The following is an 18754-nucleotide window of genomic DNA, read 5'->3' as shown; positions in this document are numbered from 1 at the left end:
CCAGCCCAGGGCTCAGGGGTGACAGGTCTGCTTTCCACAGGCCCATGTTTCTTCTAGTTACCAAACACAGCAGAGTGTGATGTTGCCACTGCATATTACTCACTCAGTACTGGTGCGTGTGAGCCAGCAGAACCTGAGCGACACCAGTGTTCATCCCGTTAGGGTTGCAGAGGATTTGGGGAGAAGGGGGTAGGTGGCTTGCCATGGTACAACCTTAGCAGCACCTGATCTCACACAGGATCTAGGCTCTTAGCACTGGCAATGTCAGCCTGGGGCTTTTACTAGCACCAGATTCAGGGCAAAAATCTCTTGCTGATGGAAGGGTTCCTGTCTGTTACTGGACCCCTCCACAGTCTTCCAGGAGAGAGATGAGTCTTCTGATGCAGTCGCACATTGTACCCTCTGTGCTGCCCAGCAGGTGTCTGCCAGTGTGAGAATCATAGAAAATGAGGGTTGGAAGGGACCTCAGGAGGTCACATCTCATCCAACCCCCTGCTAAAGGCAGGACCAGCCCCAACTAGATCATCCCAGACAAAGTTTTGGCTAGCCAGGTCTTAAAAACCTCCAAGGATGGAGCTTCTACCACCTCTCTGGGTACCTGTTCCAGTGTTTTACTACCCTCCTAGTAATAAAATTCTTCCTAATATCTAACTTAAACCTCTCTTGCTGCAACTTGAGACCATTGCTCCTTGTTCTGTCATCTGCCTCCATTGAGAACAGTCTGGCACCATCCTCTTTTGAACCCTCCTTCGAATCAGGTAGTTGAAGGCTGCTATTAAATCCCCTCAGTCTCTTCTTCTCTAGACTAAATAAGGCCAGTTCCCTCAGCCTCTCCTCAGAAGTTATGTGCCCCAGCCCCCCAACCATTTTTGTTCCCCTCCACTGCACTCTCTCCAACTTGTCCACATCCTTTCTGGGGGTGGGGAGAGGCAAAACTGAACACAGTACTGCAGATGTGGCCTCACCTGCGCCGAATACAGGGGAATAATCACTTCTCTTGACCTGGTGGCAGCACTCCTACCAATACAGCCCAGCATGCTGTTGGCCTTCCTGGCACCAAGGGCACACTGCTGGCTCATATTCAGCTTATTGTCCACTGTAAGCCCCAGGTCCTTTTCTGCAGAGCTGCTGCCCAGCCAGTCAGCCCCCAGCCTGTGCTGGTGCAGGGGATTGTTCTGTCCTAAATGCAGGACTTCGCACTTGTCCTTGTTGAACCTCATGAGATTTCTTTTGGCCCAAACCTCCAATTAGTCTATGTCACTCTGAATCCTATCCCTACCCTCCAGCAAATCTACTACTCCCGCCAGCTTGGTGTCATCTGCAAACTTGCGGAGGGTGCACTCTATGCCATCTTCCAGGTCCTGGATGAAGATGCTGAACAAAAACAGCCCCAGGACTGACCCCTGGGACACTCCACTTGAGCAGGCCGGATTAGTTTGACAGGCTGGCACACGTGAGGCCTGGGCCCCAGCTAACGCACCATCAAGCTCTGTGCTGCTGAGAGGTTGGGCCTAGCGCACTGGTGCTAAAGCATGAAGAGCAAGGACTAGGCAAGCAGGGCTGCTGGGGTCAGCAGTGTTGGTGTGATGTGCTATGGGAGGGGAGGCAAACCTTTTTGGCAGGTGTGCCACAAATTAGCCCCACACCCTCCCAAGTGTCATCCCATGTCCTTCCCCTGCCAGGTGTGCTGCTCTGCTTTTTGCTCCACCTTCTGCTTCCACCCCTGTGCTCCCTGCCTGATCTGCTGCTCTGCTCCCTGCTCTGCCACTGAGCTTCCCAACGTCACATGCCCCACACACAGGTTGCCTGTGCTACAGGTTGACCCCTGTGCTGTGGGATCACTTGAGGCTCCAAGCCTAAATCTGCAATGAGGGTATGGCCCATGCTGGCTTCAGCGCCAGCTGGCAGGGAGCCCTCAGCAAAGCAGCTATTGCCCTTCCCTCGCACACCGGATTTGCAGGCAGGCTGCCTGGCGTCGGTGCCACGGCCGTTGTGCCCACGCATGCCAGGGACCTGCCTCTTGCCCTGCACTCTTGCAGGTGCACTCGGGACAGGCCCACTGGTCCCCGGGGGTCCTGCACGGCTGCAGCGGAGGGTGGTTCTCTGCTGGCTCAAGCTGCAGGGCTCTAACCCTGTTCAGCCTCCCCAGGACACCCTGCCAGGCAGGACGGAGGTACCTGCAGGGCCCAGAAATTGTTTCCTGCACCCACGCGCAGGGTAGGTGTGACTGTGCCCACGGGCCAGCAGCGGGGTGGGGGAAGCACGTGGGCCCCGTGCTCAGGGGGAGGCAGAAGGAAGCCAGTCCCCACCTGCGCCGTGGTTGAAGGGCAAAGCCTGGCACAAGACTCCATTTCCCGACAGACAGTGCGCACGCCTGCATTTCCCAGCATGCAGCTCGGGACGCCATTTCCCGACATGCAGGGCGCACGCTTCCATTTCCCAGCATGCAGCGAGTGGATGGCCACGGCTCGGGACTCTATTTCCCGACAGGCCGCGGGGGGCGGGTGTCTTTCCCAGGATGCGGTGTGCGGGCAGTGGCAGCAGCGCCGGTTGACGTCAGGCGGCGGCGAAGCGGAGCGGATATCCGGCCGCCCCGCCCGCAGCAGCTCGGGCAGCCGGGCTGAGGAGAGGCAGAGCCGCCGCCGCCGCCGCCATGGGCTGCACGCTGAGCGCCGAGGACAAGGCGGCGGTGGAGCGCAGCAAGATGATCGACCGCAACCTGCGCGAGGACGGCGAGAAGGCGGCCAAGGAGGTGAAGCTGCTGCTGCTCGGTGAGGCGCCCGCGAAATGGCGGCGGGCCTGTCCCGTCCTCAGGCTGGTCCGTGGCCGGCCACCCCCCCTCCCCTCCCCCGAGCACCTCACAAGTCCAGACATTTGGCAGCAGGGGAGCTCCCCTCTCCCACCTTGCCAAATTTGGGGTGACTTGGTGCCAGGGCTGGGTCTCCCCCGTGGGCCAAGGGGGTGGGAGTGTGGCAGGAATTGAGTCATGATCCGAAGTGGCCGACAGGGGGGTGGTCAGGACGCGGGCGAGCCTGGTTGGCAGTTGCCCTGGCGGAGGTATGTTCTCTGCACGGAGCTGGGGGATAGCGATGATGGGGATGGTTTAGCTGTGCGGGAAAGCCTGGTGATGCCTGTCATGTTGTGGGCCCCCTCCCGAGATGTATCGGAGGCCCAGCTTTTGGGGGGATGATTTAAAAGCGGTGGGGGGAGACAGTTTTGCAGCAGTGACCTGTGTGGAAAGCAGGGAGCTAGTGTGAGTCTTCTCTATCATCAGCTGCTTTTTTTTTTCTTTCTTTTTTTTCTTCTTCTTCTTCCCAAGTTTGCTATTTTTTGTTGGGCAGGAGCTTGTCTTGTATCCATTGCTTTGCTGAATTCTTGGTTTCCTCAAGAGACGGCGGTAAGAGTCCTCCTACGAAGGACTTGCATTATTAATCTTGTTTTTGGCCAGCTGGTGCTGTGAGCAAGAAGTGCCCTGAGAGCTGTGGTCCTTTGTGGGTGTGCAGATAACACTGCTAATTGGTTGTGAGTCTTAGAGTCCCTTAGGGGTTTCGTTCCCTCGGGACTTGCAAATCCTGCAGGGGAGGGTGGCCTGATGGGGTTGCTGTGTTTTGTAGCAAGTTTGTGTAAATTGACTTGTAGCTCTCAGCCCCGCTGAACTCAAGGGCTCCTTCATAACTCCTGTGAACTGAGTGCCACCTCATTTTAAAAACTGTTGTGTGCTTACAGTGCGTCCCCCCCCTTGCAGGGAGCCTGGGGCATGGAGGGTGGGGGATCAGCCAGGCAGGGTGAGCCTGGGCCTGCTTCTCTGCTGCTTTCCTCACGCCTTGCATTACCCTTCAGAGGATCACACAGCACCCTGATTTGAGGATCCCTGGTGGCAGGTTTTTCTGTGTGCTGTGGAAGTAGAATACAGTCGACCATAAATGCCTCTCTCAAAGGAGTTTACTGTTGATAGCACCAGATATGACCTGCCTGGGATGCTGATTTGCTGCTGCTCCCCCCCACCACCCCCAGACAGCCTTGGATAGCACTGTATATTTCACTGGTCATCCTAGTCCATGGCAGGCCGGTATAATTATAGAGAAAAGGCTGTGCAACCAATTAAGTTGATAGCAGGGTGGTTCTACAAATGGCACTGAATTTCCATAGGTTTGGGTGGCAGTTAAATAGCTACTTTAATTTTTCGTTTAGAAATGTCTCTGGAATAGCTGCTCTGGAATATCTCAGAATGAGAGTAACTATATTTGGAGATAAGTGTTTACATGTGAATTTACTCTGGAATAGTTGTGCTTTAAATCTGTAGCAACTTTAATGTGTATGAAGTTTCTCATTTCCATCTGAGGTAAGCTACCAGCCCATGCAGTTTCTCCTGGCAGTGAATTCCACAGGCTGATTGCACATGGTGTGGAAAAGAGCTTCCTCTTAGTTTTGAACCTGCAAACCAGTAATTTCATTTTCTGTCCCCTGATTTTAATATTGTCGGGGATATTGAATGCGAAATCCCTGTTTACTTTGTCTGCACCACTTAATATTTTGTAGACTTGTCATGTCTTCCTTGAAATAAATGTCTCTGTTCTAAGCTGAAAAGTTCTAGGCTGTTTAGTGTTTCTTCTTATGGAAGCCCTTCTGTACCCCTGATAATCTTTGTTTTTCTTCTGTATACCTCTTCCAGTTCTTCTATATCCCCCTTAAGGTTTCAGAAACAAGTTTAGTGGTGCCTTGAACATGACCAGTTATGAAAGGGAATCCTATAAACACATGTTCTTTATATATAAAATCTGGGCTAGTTTATGTATGGGTAAAGCAAAGCAATCAGTTGCTAAAATGAAATGTTACGTACTCATGCCTCAGTCATTTGGTTAACATTTCAGAAAGCTGAAGGGAAATGTAAATTTTAAATAGTTTGAAACCTAGTGTTTTTCATTTAAAAAAAAAAATACAATGTCTAGATTAGGGAGCGGGGAGTATTTTATTTAATTTACCTGTAGGAGATCTTTGAGGTTATTTATATAAACTGGTGTATTCCACTTTTAGCAATGCTGTTGCAGTGGAGTCTGGGGTGGGGGGAGTATTTTGCTGGGTGCGGGGGGTGAATAAAAAAGAGCTTGAGAGAAGCTGTAGCCTGTTTTCAGATCACAGTTTCCATGTATTCTGAAGTGATGGCTGAGACAGAATACAGGGAGCCATCTCACCTTCTGACTCTGGTAAAACACTGGCCTAGTTTAGTATTTCTCTGCAGAATTTTTGTGGTTTGGGAAAGCATGCTTGCGTTTTACACAAAGTCTGGTTGTTCTTCCCAAACACAGTATTAACAGTGATTCTCAACCAGGGTGCTACAGCAGGTAGGGGTGCCTCTTAATATCCTTTCCAGGGTGCTGCAGGGTGCCAAACAATGTTAATGCAATTAGGCATGCAAACATGATTTGCAAGGTGAAACCTAGAGATTTCAAATAGGAATCTGTAGTGTTAAAAGCATTTGGACTTGTTGAGGTCTTTCTGAGTTCTTTGCAACAGAATGGCTCTGCTAGTTTTCCCTCTATTTGACTACAGAAAACTAAGAGCTGACACTTTCCAAGGGGTTGTCTTGAGCCTAAAAAAGCTGAGAACCAATTCCTTAACAGAATCTTCCAGCATGATGACAATGCTAAATTGCTACAATATACAGTTGTGTAAGCTGCATTCGACTTCCCTGCCTCTCCTTTAAATACTGGAGTCTTTTTAAAAACAAACAAAAAACCCCCCAAAAACCACCCCAAAAAACCTTTTCCCCCCACTGTACAGCCAGTTCCTGGCACTTACTGCTTCTTTGGGTTTCCACTTTTCTCTCAGTTTCTTTATTTTTGGCCTTATTCAGAGCACCTGAGAAGCAGCAGAGAAGTATGGGTGCTTGGTCAATTTATCATGTTCTCCGAGCTGTTTCATGACAACTCTGTGATCACTGGTGTAAAACAATGTAATGTTTATTTCTGTGGTTCCTTTTATGTGAGGCTGTCACTTTACCAGTTATATTTAAGTTTCACAACATTGTCTGTTGGGAAATGGTTACACCCATTGTCAAGCTACATAAGCTGAAGTCTGGGGCTTGCCCAAGGTCATCCAAGCCCTTGTAAGGTGGAAGGCAATTATGTAATATAGTCAGCTCTTGTTAACAGGTCCTCTTGAACCACTTTTGTAGATAATTTTACTGATCGGATAGACCAGACTTCATCACCAGGAGAGAAATTGTTGACCTGTTTCCAACAACAAATGTGACTTCCTTGGGTGGGAGGGGGAGGAAGCTATGGCAAATCTATGCACAAGAGAGGAACTCCAGAGCTCTTGATTTGCACAACACTCCTTTTGTTATAGTTTGTTTCCATTGCCTCCAGGAAAACTCTGCTTGGCAGGAACAGACATGCAATTTAGCTGACTCTGGGTTTTTCCTGTTACGATGAGCTGCATGATATGGGAGAGCATAGAAACTGGGGCATTTCTTCCTGGGCAGTTTGTGCTGCCCTATTGTCCATTGCACAATAATTTTCTAAGTGTTTAGTGTGCAATACCTTGCTGCCTTTCAAAGAAGCTCATGTTGAATCATTGGTGGCAAATACATCCTTGAGTGTAGAAGGCAGTTCCATTGTTGAATCCAGTCAACGTTATTCCTCTGTATGGAACATAGGCAACGAATAGGGGAGGCATGTGGGGGGGCATGTGTTTTCCCCCAAGAGCGCTGGTGCCCACTCCAACATTGAGCACTCTGGTTGGTAGAAGGGTATGGAGAGTGCCTGTGCCTGTGTGCACCCTCCCCCCACAAATTGGCTCCCCTAGTTGCTGGCTGGCTGCTGGAGGACTTCCCCACCCCTGTCATGCCCCTCTGGTGCCCCCACTCCCCCCAAACTGGGGTGGGTGGGAGGGCACCAGTTGCCCATGGAACATGCTGTTGAAAAATGGCATCTTTGGGACTTGAGTCATGCAGGCACATCCAGTAGTTGTGCTTAAAATGCATGCTTATCAGTCTGAAACTACAGGTTTTGAATTAAAATCCTGTAGTACTTGGATGGGCACTTGAACATAATAGAAAAATGTAGTTTGTAGAAAAAAATAACAACAGCAAGTCCATCACACAGCAATCAACCAAACAGGCATATTGGAAGGAATGGCGCCACTCTCTCTAAAGATTCCTCTTGCCATTTTTTGCTTCTTGGCAAAGCCTGAGGAGTGTTGATTAGTGCTCTGAAATTTTAAACAAGGTTTTGGTATTTCTGACCAAATTCCAAAGTTAGAGACCTTGTGTGGAAAATACTCTGTCACTAGTCCCCTCTTTTGTACACTCAAAGCAGATGTTTTGGTGTGACAACTGATCTGGGGTCAGCATCTCAAGAGAAACCATGTAGATTTTCCTGGGATAGAATCCATATTTCAGACAAATGGGCAGTCAGTGTAGATTACAGTGTACCAAAGTAGGCTCATAGAAGTGTGGTTTCTGTACTGTATCTAAATCTCAATGCAGTTTGTGGCAAGGGCCATTAAAGTCAACTCTTGCAGTATCAGAATGGCTATCTTGTCTCAGCTACATCTGATGAACACTTCCTCAAAAGCAGATTTGAAATAGTTGATAACAGATTGCCTTGTCAGCGTCAAGAGGTGGTGGTTTCTTGAGAGAGAATTGAGGTAGTTCCTTAAGGGCGCCTGGTCTTCAAATGAGATGCAACCAGGCTTCATCATGTGACTAATTTTTGCCCACATCTTCACCAGCCAGGAAAATGATGGGTCTGAATTGCCTCCAAAACTTCATTGAATGATGTGGGGGAAGCTCTAGCAAATAGTCTTCATGTAACCTCCTCTGCTTTTTTTATTTGCTTCCCCCCACCCCAAAAAAAGAAAAAAGACTCAGCCAACCAAGGTGGATTCCTCCCCGCCCCCCCCCTCAAAACAATCTTGTTGTAATGGGAGGGATTTTGGATCTACAGTGGTTGAGACAATCCTGAGGAATACTACCAAGCTGTCTGCCACCCTGAGCAGAGCTATTGTCTCAGACTGAAGGCTGTGGACAGATACAATTTTTTTCCTTCTCATAGTGATCTGTCTGAGAATCTGTATTCCATCCCTGCCCTTCCAGAGTCCTCTTGTGCCCAAATCCTAATTCTCTTTGAGGAAGAGGATCAAAACAGGCTTTCTGTTTCAGTGAGAGAGGTGTGCACCAAAGTCAAGCCCTTTCATTTGGTCATTGCTTATTCTAATTTTTTGAGTAATCACCTGCCAGCCCTTGTTAACGTAGACATTTTTTTAGATCAAAAGTACATATGGAATATAAAAGTAAATGATTGTGAGAATGCATGTTTTGGGTACTTGTTTATTCATGTATGCAGCAACTTGTTATGCCGCAGTTCGTAAGTATGGTGGGGACATTTCTGTGCTGTCCTGCTTCCTTAATTAGCATGACTGCTTTTGCTGTTTCAGAACTGAAATTACCAGTTGTCAGAAACCAGATGTGCGCATCCTTACAAGAGTTGAGAGAGTGAAATATCTCACCTTTTTGAGACTTACGCAAGGGTTAAAAGGCATTGAAAATATTGTTACAAAAATTGCTTCCTTTCTCTCTCATTTGGGGTAAAAGATTCTGTCACTGTTTGTAATATGTGCAAAATGTAGGGTGGCTGTGGCTTTTATAGTCAATGCAGGGAGGTTAACATCTTCAAGTATGAACTGTCAGTCTGGAAAGTTCATGAGCTACTACTTTACTAGACTTGGCTGTCTGAAGGTCCATGTTTGTGATTTAGTACACATGCAGGGGTTCAGATGTTCATGTCTAAAGTAATTTCCAGCTTGGATCTTATATGTAATTAAAAAGAAAAATAGCTCTTATGAAAGGATAGCCCTCAGAAGACGTCCATCATAGGAGGAAGTGTAGGCGTTTGAGTCGAGACTAAGCAATATCATTGTCCCGCTTCACACAGGACTTGATATACATGTGTAGAGGTGAGAGAGGAACACTAAAGCAGTTGACCTGAGAGAGATGTTAGTGTGATCTTTTGCCAAAAGATCTGTTCTCTGTGTGTTGTGTAACATGTACCAAAAATGGCTGGTGCTGGTTGTTGAGTAACACTGCTTTTAATCGGTTTGAAATACTCCCAAAGCTGCTGTACAAAATGCTGCACAAAAAGCTACATAACAAATGTGCTGAGCTGGCTGTAATATGCATATTTTGTGATGCAGGGAAGCGATCTCTACCCTGATATTGTAATGCTTTTGCTGTAGTTAAAATCTAATGTTTCTCTTCAGAGTGGAATAGAAGCTGTCTGGCTGAGTGTCTTGGCTCATGAGCATGGGTGACAGGGTAGACTGCTGTGGGGGTAACTGTGATGGTCTGAATCCCTGGTAGAGATGAATACCTCTGATATTTGCATTGGGGGGCCTTCTGTCCAGTGGCCACTGATGGCTGGAAAAAGGGCAAATAGTAGGGGTAGCCAGAATCTTGAATCCCACACATTTTAAATAATAAGGCCCTCAACAGTCTGAAATACTTGGAAAAGCCATTCTTTGTATTTGAGGTTTTTGTGTGCCATTAATAGATGCATTTGTGTCCAGCTTGTCAATATTCACGTGCCCTATAGTAACTCACAATTGTTCTGAGATGCATCAAGCTTTATCTTCTAATTGATTTTCATTGTTTTGCTGTAGGTTAAAATTCTTTAAGCACTTGTGACTAAAGTGATGTCACTTGTTCCTAAACCAGTACAAACAGCTGCCACCATTGAATAGTATTGCATATATTTAAGCATTTTCTAATGCGGCCACCTTTCCAGGTAAGCCAAGTATCTTGTTTTCACAGATACGCTATCAGGTGACGCAGAATAAAAGTGATTCTTAAAGCAATTTTGTTGTAATGGAGATCTTAGAATAGAATAAGATCCTTTAATCTCTTGCAAGTTAACAATAGAGAAACATTAGCTTGTGCATGCTGTCTGTTCTGCAGCTGTAACATTTGAGTTAGTTGCAACACAGTTGTCCCTTACTCCCATTTGAGTATGGCTGGAAATTTGTGGTATAGCTGGGACCTAGATTTGTCCCTCTGTTATAACCTCTGCCACCTGCTGAAGGGAGCTCCTGGGTCACTGATCCTACACCCCTGCAAGTCCTGCATTCTTCTGTACTTCAAATGTTAACTGTTAGACTCTTGGGATAACTGCCCTAACCTGGTTTCCAGACTTGATTATAGCACTTCCATGGGAGTCTTTTACATATGGATTAAGGACAACTCTTACCTTGCTAATTACTAAGCCTTTCTGACCTCCACCCCATTTTAATTAGCACCCTCTTCTTAACTTCTCTAAGCAGTCTTTTTGTACCCCTGATTAGGGTTTACAGTTATTCGAAGAAATATTGTTACATGTGACTTTTTGTTAGGGAACAGTTTGTTCTGACATCACTAGTATTTCCTGACTGCTCAAGTAAAATTGCTAAGTGTAATGTCCTGACCTATCTAGATCTCTTTGTGGAAGGCTGTTGAGCATTTTCTGTAGGTCCAACTTTTTAAACGCTTTTTATCCTTTGTACCTTTGAATTGTATCTCCTTCCTTCTGAATTTACCTCTTCTTGGCCTTCTGTTGGCAATGGCTGTCTTACCTGAAAGCCGCATCACTTGTGAAACAAATATTAAAGGAGATCTTAAGAACTGACTAGAAACTGATTTATCCTGGTAGAGACCCCCATTGGCTTTTGTTTTCTTTAAGTTTGTTGGTAGATGAAAAACGTAGCCTCTGCACTCACGAACACAGTACATCATAACTGTGCCAAGTACTTCAAGTCCTCCTGCATAGCACACTGTTAAATATAATCATAACAACCTCTTATGCATTCAGATCCCTTATGCAAAATTGGGTTAATGCAACAGTACAATGAAAAGCCTTAATTGCACAAGTCAGCTTTTAACAGTAATTTGCCCCATATGCAGTATTTTGACTGCTTTCTGGTTAAACTTCAATGCTTTATGTACTTTATTCAGTCTTACAGTTCCTTAACTTCTAATTTTCCAATCTTGTGCAGTCAAAATTGTTTGATGGATTGGGTATGTTTAATTTCTGTACCTAATGCTAGCTGTAACTTGTACATTTTCAGTTGCAAGGATAATGTTATTTCATCTACTAGGATTGGAAAAAATAATCTTGGCCTGTGTGCAGAATTAACTGCATGCAGTTAAGTTGCTCTGAAGAGTTAAAAGCAAGCTGTGAGAAGGACCAGATGAAACAAACTTCTGTAAGGATTTGATGCTTTATGGAAGAAGAGGTAATGTCTTGGGAAGCTGCATTGCTTGCGTGGATGTAGTACTTGTGAGAGTCTACCAAAGGCATGTTGATACTCGGTTATCATTTATCTTTCTTCATAACCGCAGTTTTGAATGAGGATGTGTGGGCAGTATTTGGCAAACTGGCTTATCTAACTAGTATCTGACTGGTTCCAGTAGGTCTAGCTGACAGGCTTGTTTTTCCATCCTCCTAGCTCAGATGATTAGCTTTATCAGCTCCGCTGTGAAATTTGTCTTCTGTAGTAGCAGTTTTTAAGCAACATGACTTTTAGGTCTGTCATTGGAAGGTCTATTTTAAGCCACACTTATTCTAAGTCCCCTGTCATCTTTTTAAAAAATGCTGCTACTTACTTTGCAAGTATCTTCAGTCATTCACCCTTTGGATCTGACAGTCTTTTCAAAACATTTTGTATCTTCTGATCTTTCCAGTTATCTTTTTTAATATGTTTTGATCAGTCCCATGAATAGCAAATTGCCTTTGTCCTTAGATTTGTTTCCCAGTGTTATAGCTATACTTTGATTTGCAATACATATTCTCCAAGTGAACCTAGTATTTGGGACCCTGATTTCATGATTAATGGGCCTCCTCTCCCCCACCCCCCCGGTCTATTTGCATATTATGCTGCTGCTCCTTGCTTCTGTACAGCATTTTTCCTCCATTCTTGACAACAAGTTTTATTTCTTTTTCAGCCCTCTCCCATTACTGAACTAGTGATCTGTTCCATATAGGGTCTCATAAAACCCTCATTACTGAAACACTAACTTTATTAATGCATGAAATAGTGTCAATAGTGTGTATCTTTTGTAGTCCTTCTGGTGCAGTAGGGGTTTGTCTTATTTTGAAAAGGAGCCTCAGGGGCTGGACTGGATATAATATAATATATATTGGGTAAAATATAATATTATGGCCTTGCATTTATTAGAGTGAAGCTTGAAACTGTTGAAATACCTCACAAGGAGCAAACAGTTTTGGGGGTTGCTTGGGCTTTTGAGAGTAGAGAGGAAGATGTAATGGCTGTGCTAGACTTTTTCTTTTTGGAGGGGAAGGTGTGGGTGGGTAGAAAAAAGGGCACTTGGCATTAAGAGAGCTGAACTACAAAATAAGTTTGTTTGTAACCTGTGTAAAGAAATACTCAAATTATTTGCTTAGGTGTGCCAAAGGGGAGCATTTGTGCTTCCTGTGAGAAGGTGTGTGGGTGGTGAAGGTCAGCATCCCTTGAGGTTCCGATGACTTAAATTTGATCTTCTGCATACTGTAAGAAGTAGGTTCATCTCTCCATAGTTATTGGAAATATTATTACAATGTTTTAGGCTCATGGTGTTGTCTTGGAGGGTACCAGAAGACCTATTATGCTTTTTCAATTTTGTGGCTTGTGATTTAAAAGAGGGCATATGGCATGATTTTGAGTCAAGTTGCTCCCAAGGCTGCTGGAACCATTGGGTACCTTAGATGCTAAAACAACCATCCTTCAACTCTACTAACCTCATGTAGCATGCTTTGCATCATTGGGTGCTACTAGGTCACTTTCCAGGTATGGATGGCCTTTGGCTCACAGGGAGCTCATTTGCCCTCTAACAGGCCTTGTTTTTAGTTCTGCTGGGTGTCCACACACCCTTCTCACCCAGGCTAGCCCAGGTCGGGGCTCCAGTTTAGTTGCTGACAACCCACCCATGGAACAGGCTGTACTAGCTTACATGGTACCAGACAGCAGACCAAGAGAGGCCTGGCCTGACAATTTAGCTACATTTGAGCTGAATCAAAAAGCTTTATCTCAGCCATAGATCTTTGAGTGGATGGGAGGATGTCTTAAACTTTTTGAGAAGCTCTCTCATCCCTTTAGCCCTACTAAAGCTGTGGGAGGGGACTATGGGGGGACCCCTCTAGCCCCCATCTCCTGACTGCCCCCCGCATGGCTGCTCCATCTGCCCCAGCTCACAGTGCTTTTTAAAAAAAGCCCCACTCACCAGGTGCTGTTGGGGGGTGGGGGGGTCCAAGCTGCATGTGGGGGCTCTGCCACGAGCCCCCTGACCCTTCCCTGCCCCAGCTCCGGCCCTTTAAGGAAAAAAAAAAACCAAAAAACCCAGGACTTGCTGCTCCTGCAGTGGCCTTGGGGCTTCAGGGGGCTTGTGAAGAGCACCCCCACATGGTGCAGGGTAGTGGAGATTGCCCTCCCCACTCCCCACCAGGCAGGAAAGGTGAGTGCATGTTTTTTTTCTTAAAGGTCTGGACCTTGGGCAGGCAGGACAGCTATGGGAGGGAGACTGGGGGAGCAGAGAGGGGTATGGGGCTCTTGCAGACCCTGCCCATGCAGTGGGGGGCAGTGGGGATCACCTCCAGCCTGGCAGCACCCGGTGAGTCTGGGCTTTTTTTCCCCAAGTGCTGGGAGCTGGGGTGGGCAGGGCAGCCATTGTTGGGTTGGGAGAGCGGGCGGGAGTTGGGCCTGGCTTGGGTGACTTAGAGAATTGGCAGAATCGATTCGGGACAGTGATTTGAATTGCTGTCCCCCGAATTGGCCAAATCTGAAGTGAATCCTAGCTGCTTTGCACAGGCATACTGAAAACCTTACTAACATTGGAAATGAGAATCCATGTGCGCTATTTCCAGCAGACTTCACAAGTGCATCCAAGGCTGGAACATCGCTCCTTCTCTGAAATGGCCTTATGCAGGCTTCAAAGCTTGTTTGCAGCACTTCTGCAGAGATTACGCACAGCATGTGAGCTGTTGTAGTTAAAAGCTGTGCCTGTAGAGTTTGCAGAGCATTGTTTGCAAGTCTTCTCCCTTTGCTACCCAAACTTACACCTGGAGTATCTAGTAGTATCTTTCCAGCTCCTGTTACTAAGTTTTCTCAGAAAAGACCAAGCTTGTCTGTGTAGCAGAAGACAGACATGGCAGTTCTGCATAGTCCATTTATAAAACTTGCTCATGTGAAGTCAAGTTTAATGCAGTCTTGATCCAGCTGAGAAGGAAGGACTCTTAACTAAAATAAGAGTTCAGTCATAACTTCCCAAATCGGCAATATCTGTTCAGTTCAGCACTTGTATTTAAAGGACAAATCTAGGATCTGGCTGTGGATATCATGTGGCTTTACATTTTTAATACAGTTTATTAGGGGCGGGGGCTGCATACAAATCTGTATATAGAAGTTTTAAATAGATGGGCATCTAGTATCCAGTCTAAAGCTGTGTTTTTACTAGGAAGGAGAAAACCAGCAACCTGCAACGTGATAAATATGGGTTTCTTGTTAAGTGGTTTGTATCTTCTCTCATTACAGGAGAACTTACTGCCTTCCTTTAAGGAAATGGTTGGTTGATCATTTCCCTCTTTCTATACATGCTCTCACCGATGCTATTATTAATTTGAAGCTGATTAGGAAGCTGTTTTGTATTGGGGTACTCCCCACTGGGGCCAGTGAGACTTCTGTTCAAGGAGGAGCCTTAAGTGCCTGTTATAGAAGCTTATAGCTAGAAGTAGTTTTGGTACGGTGTATCTTTTTATAACTGAAAAGAACAGCAGGTTCTAGTAAGCGAGCCCATGGATGGAAAAACACTTTGAACAGTTTATTTTATGCTTTTGGCTCTTCTGTGGGGTGGGTTCTAATGCAATCCAAGTTCAGCAAGCAAACCTCACCTCTTGGTTTATTCCTCTTGTAGGCAAAAACCATATCATTTCAGGCATGGCTAATGTCTGATTATCTAGGAATTATTATTCTTTAAAAACAATTTGAACAAACAAACCCCAAACAAACTGGGATGTTGGTGTCTTTCACTCCGGTACCTTTGTTCTCATTTCTTTGAAAATGAGAACACTGTTCTCTTTTAAACATTTTGCATATGCAAATGCAGCCAAATAGGGTTAATGAGCTCATTGTTAATATTGAAGATGGGAAGTGAGACTTCTGAATTTTTTTTAAAAACATAATTACATTATCTCTGTTCTGAAATTCGTTAACCAGAGTTCAGGCTTTGTTTCTAATCTTGAAATGTGATCTTTAGGTAGCTGTTCTAATCAAACAAAAGGAAGCATTTGTTATACATCTTTTCTATTACAAAGTGTCCAAATAATGCTGTGAATTCCACTTTTTCCCCCCTAATTCAGTAAAGTACACAGAGGTCCTGGGCCTTTGAAAGTTTATAATTTTATGGAATTTATAATTTTAGCAATGATTTGTATGCAGAGTCCTTGGGAATTTCAGATGTCCTGTAATTCAGTCACTATAGCGACCCTGGAAAACTATGCTTAGCATTAGAAATGTAGTGGAAAAGGCTTATGTTCGTTATCTAGAGGGACTTGTCTTGTACAGTAAAAGTGGCTTACGTTTCATTGTAAGCATAAATTATAATGATTGAAGATGGCTCCTGGCAATACATAAAGGGTAGTGAGTAAATGTTGTTTATTGAATTGAATGGAAAAGTCAGTGCTATAGAGCAGGTCTGTGTTGGGACCATCATTACCTAATCTGAAGAAAAAAAATATAAATGTACAGGCCCTAATAAGCTGGGGATGAGCTGTGAAGGCCAAAGGAAATGGAAATAACACGGGTCCCTAGAGAAATTTGGAATGTAGGTAGGAATGAGATTAAGCTGGAAAAGTTCAAGAGAAATTGTCTTGTTTAGAGAGTAAGGGAGAGAGGAAAAATAATCCAAAATGTAGGAATTTAGAACAAGGGGGGAATCTGGAAATGGTTTTGTATGTGCAATCTCCAAATCTCAGAGCAGACCAGTAATGGACCCTCTCTTGACCATTCAGATATAACTGCGCCTGAAATCTGTCATCTAGTGCTGAACTTCTTCTTGGCAAGGAGACTGCCAGAATAGGAAGAGCAGAGCAAAAGTTTGTGGGGTTGACTAGAGGCGGGTATTTTACAGCAGTTACTTAATGTGATGCTTTGAGTCAGGTGGCCATGAGAGGAGTAAGGGGTGACATTGAGAAGAAGTTAGAAGACGAGGAAGAACTAGATTAGGGATTGGTATCCCAGTGGGTGCGGCAAAAGCTCGGTTGCTTATGGAAGTCAGTGCTAGCCCAGGTTTCACAAATGTCTATCTAGGGACGAATCTGCGTTGGCATGGAAGAAAGATCTGGTGGCCTAAACAACTCACTAGTGTGGAGATATTTTTTTTTCTTTTGAAGTAGGATAGCTTCAGGGGATGAATTAGAGATTTCTTTAAAAAATGTATATTCCATTTTATTTAATTATTCTTACAACTTCTTTTGACTCTCAAGTGAAGTCATTAATGGCATAATCTTGATATTTTCTTTGTCAGTGTAAGGACTGATAAGGCAAGTTAAGCATTGACTTCAGTAGAAAGATGGGTTTAAGATAAATTAAGGATGAAACAGCAGCACACAAGGCAATGGCACTCAGTCTAAAATGACTTGGAAGGTATCTCATGAATTCTTCTGTCAGGCCTTGTGGTTTGAATTAAGTTGGTTTGCTTGGTTTTTGGGTTTTTTTTTTTTTTAACAAACTGTATATACCATTCACAGTACAATGAATCCCTGTTTTAAGGGGGATGTACAGGATTGTTGTCAAAATAAAATGACTCTTTGGTTAGAAATACCACTATGTAGAATATTGGATTCACTGCATTTCTAGGCTGTTCAAAAAAAAATAAAATAAAAAAGGCCCAAGAAAAAACGGTTCCCTATACATGCAATAAAGTAACATCTGTACATTTTGTTGTTCCTAGCACACAGCTGAGTTTCTGGAGCAGTAGGCATTCCTGATGTCTGTCATCTCTTTAAAAAAAAACAAAACAAAAAAACCACAACTGACTAGAAATGAGAGAAGCAGCTGTTTTGGCAATTGAAGTGCAAGGAGGAAAACAAAAGTATTAGGCTGCTAATTGGGAGAGTTTTGTAAGGAAAAATCATATGGATTCCTAATGGAGTATTATGGAAATCTGTAGAAGTTGGAGCCTATCCCTGCTCTTCTAATTTAGTTTTTTTTCAAGTTTGCAGCATTTACTTGCCTGGGAGGTGTTTGCTCACACTTGGAGAGAACAGACTTTTCTTTGAGACTTTCTCATTCTTTTTCATGCTCCCTCAACTGCATTAGCAGCAGACTCTAGCACACATCCTTTATAGCTTGAGACATGCCTGAGTGAGACCAAACATTTTGGTGTTTTTAAATTTGGCTTTCATTTCCTCACACCTAGGAACTTTGACTTGGCAGCATATTGTTGCTTATGATGAAATGCATCCGAGTCAGCATTTTAATTGCCCACCAAGTAATGAGTGATTGATTCCAGTTGTACTAGACAGTCTGCTTGGGAAGAAGTCTTGTCCTGCTATTGTTATTCTTGTTCACTGAGGTTCTGAGCTGGGTAACAAAGTACCACTATCTATCTAGTCAACAAAAGAGGGTTTTTTACCGTGGCCTCAGACTGGTAAGTCTAAATCAACAGACATACTCCATAGTAAAACTTTGGGAGGATGGCTACCACATAGATTAACACTTCCCTCTTCAATGTCAGTATTTTTGTATTGTCGCAGCCCAAAGCAGCTCCATTGTGCAAGGCACTGTATAACGATAGAGGACTCCAAAGAGTTTATAACCTTGCAGCCAAGTCACTTAGTTGGATGTGCTGTCCTCACTTGCAGACTCATAGCAGGGTGACTTGAAGTGGCTTGCCTGTGGTTCCAGAGGAGCTGCCAGTTGAATCCAAATATCCTTAATTGCCAGACTTTTCTTCATCTTGATAGCTTTTAAACACCGTCGCAAAGTGGCACGCTTTGAGTGTTTAACCTGCTGTAAAATATACTGTACCTGGGATGTTCAGCCCTCCAGGCGTTTTCACCTGTTCTGTTTCAGACAGAGTAAAAGTACTATGTACACTACAAATGACAAACTAGAACATACATTTCCTATCACAATGTGAATCTTCTGTGTTAAAAAAAAAAAATCTCATTACCGACCTATGGGCAGACTTTTAATAAAGTAGCTGAACAGGAAAGTAGACTTATCAGTGTGTCCTGAAGCTGAGACACTAACTATATAGCAGAAAAGATTAAACATTTTATCGTCTGTAAGAAGACAGTTACAGTCTTGGTACCTTGTTCCCAGAGTAACAACAATTTTCAGTGGAAGTTGGCACTTTATGTCCATAACTAGTGAATGACTGGTTGTATTTGGCTATTGTGCAAGTGTTCAGACAATCTGGTGCTTGTATGTTTGTTCCTTTTTGTTGTTATAACCTCCATCTGTATAGTGAATGTTTAATTTTTAATGTTTTCAAGCAGATAGGTTGAGGCCATATGGAAGTGGCTGAATTCCTGTGTTTAACTGTTTTTAAAAAGGTTTAATTAAGAAAGAAACTGAAAAAGGTTTCAGCAAAGGTTAAAAACTTGTCTGTAAAATTCCAAAGTTATTTTTACCCAGAGGAGGAAGTTACTTCCCCACAATGAAGAAATGCAATGACAAAAGCACCTCTCATCCTCAGAAATGCAGCTTGGATTTCCTGGTTTCCATT

The 18754-nt window shown here is 44.4% G+C and overlaps 1 protein-coding gene across 2 annotated transcripts in view; it reads left to right on the top strand.

Annotated features, from left to right (window-relative positions):
• The window catches only part of GNAI3 (G protein subunit alpha i3), a 145191-nt gene that overhangs the window by 109151 nt on the left and 17286 nt on the right, over positions 1-18754 (top strand). The window contains exon 2 of one of the 2 annotated variants that reach the window (XM_090026366.1): positions 2637-2771. In XM_090026366.1, coding sequence (XP_089882492.1) covers positions 2654-2771 — 118 coding nt within the window. In that variant the 5' untranslated portion in view covers positions 2637-2653. Of the gene's footprint in view, positions 1-2634; positions 2772-18754 lie in introns of those variants that run through there. The other variant, XM_090026367.1, reaches the window with a different exon arrangement.

Source organism: Crocodylus siamensis, chromosome 13 (assembly GCF_052110815.1).
Source record: "Crocodylus siamensis isolate JL-2025a chromosome 13, ASM5211081v1, whole genome shotgun sequence".
In the NCBI taxonomy this organism is placed as follows: domain Eukaryota; kingdom Metazoa; phylum Chordata; order Crocodylia; family Crocodylidae; genus Crocodylus; species Crocodylus siamensis.
This window is presented reverse-complemented; position numbering and strand designations above follow the sequence as displayed.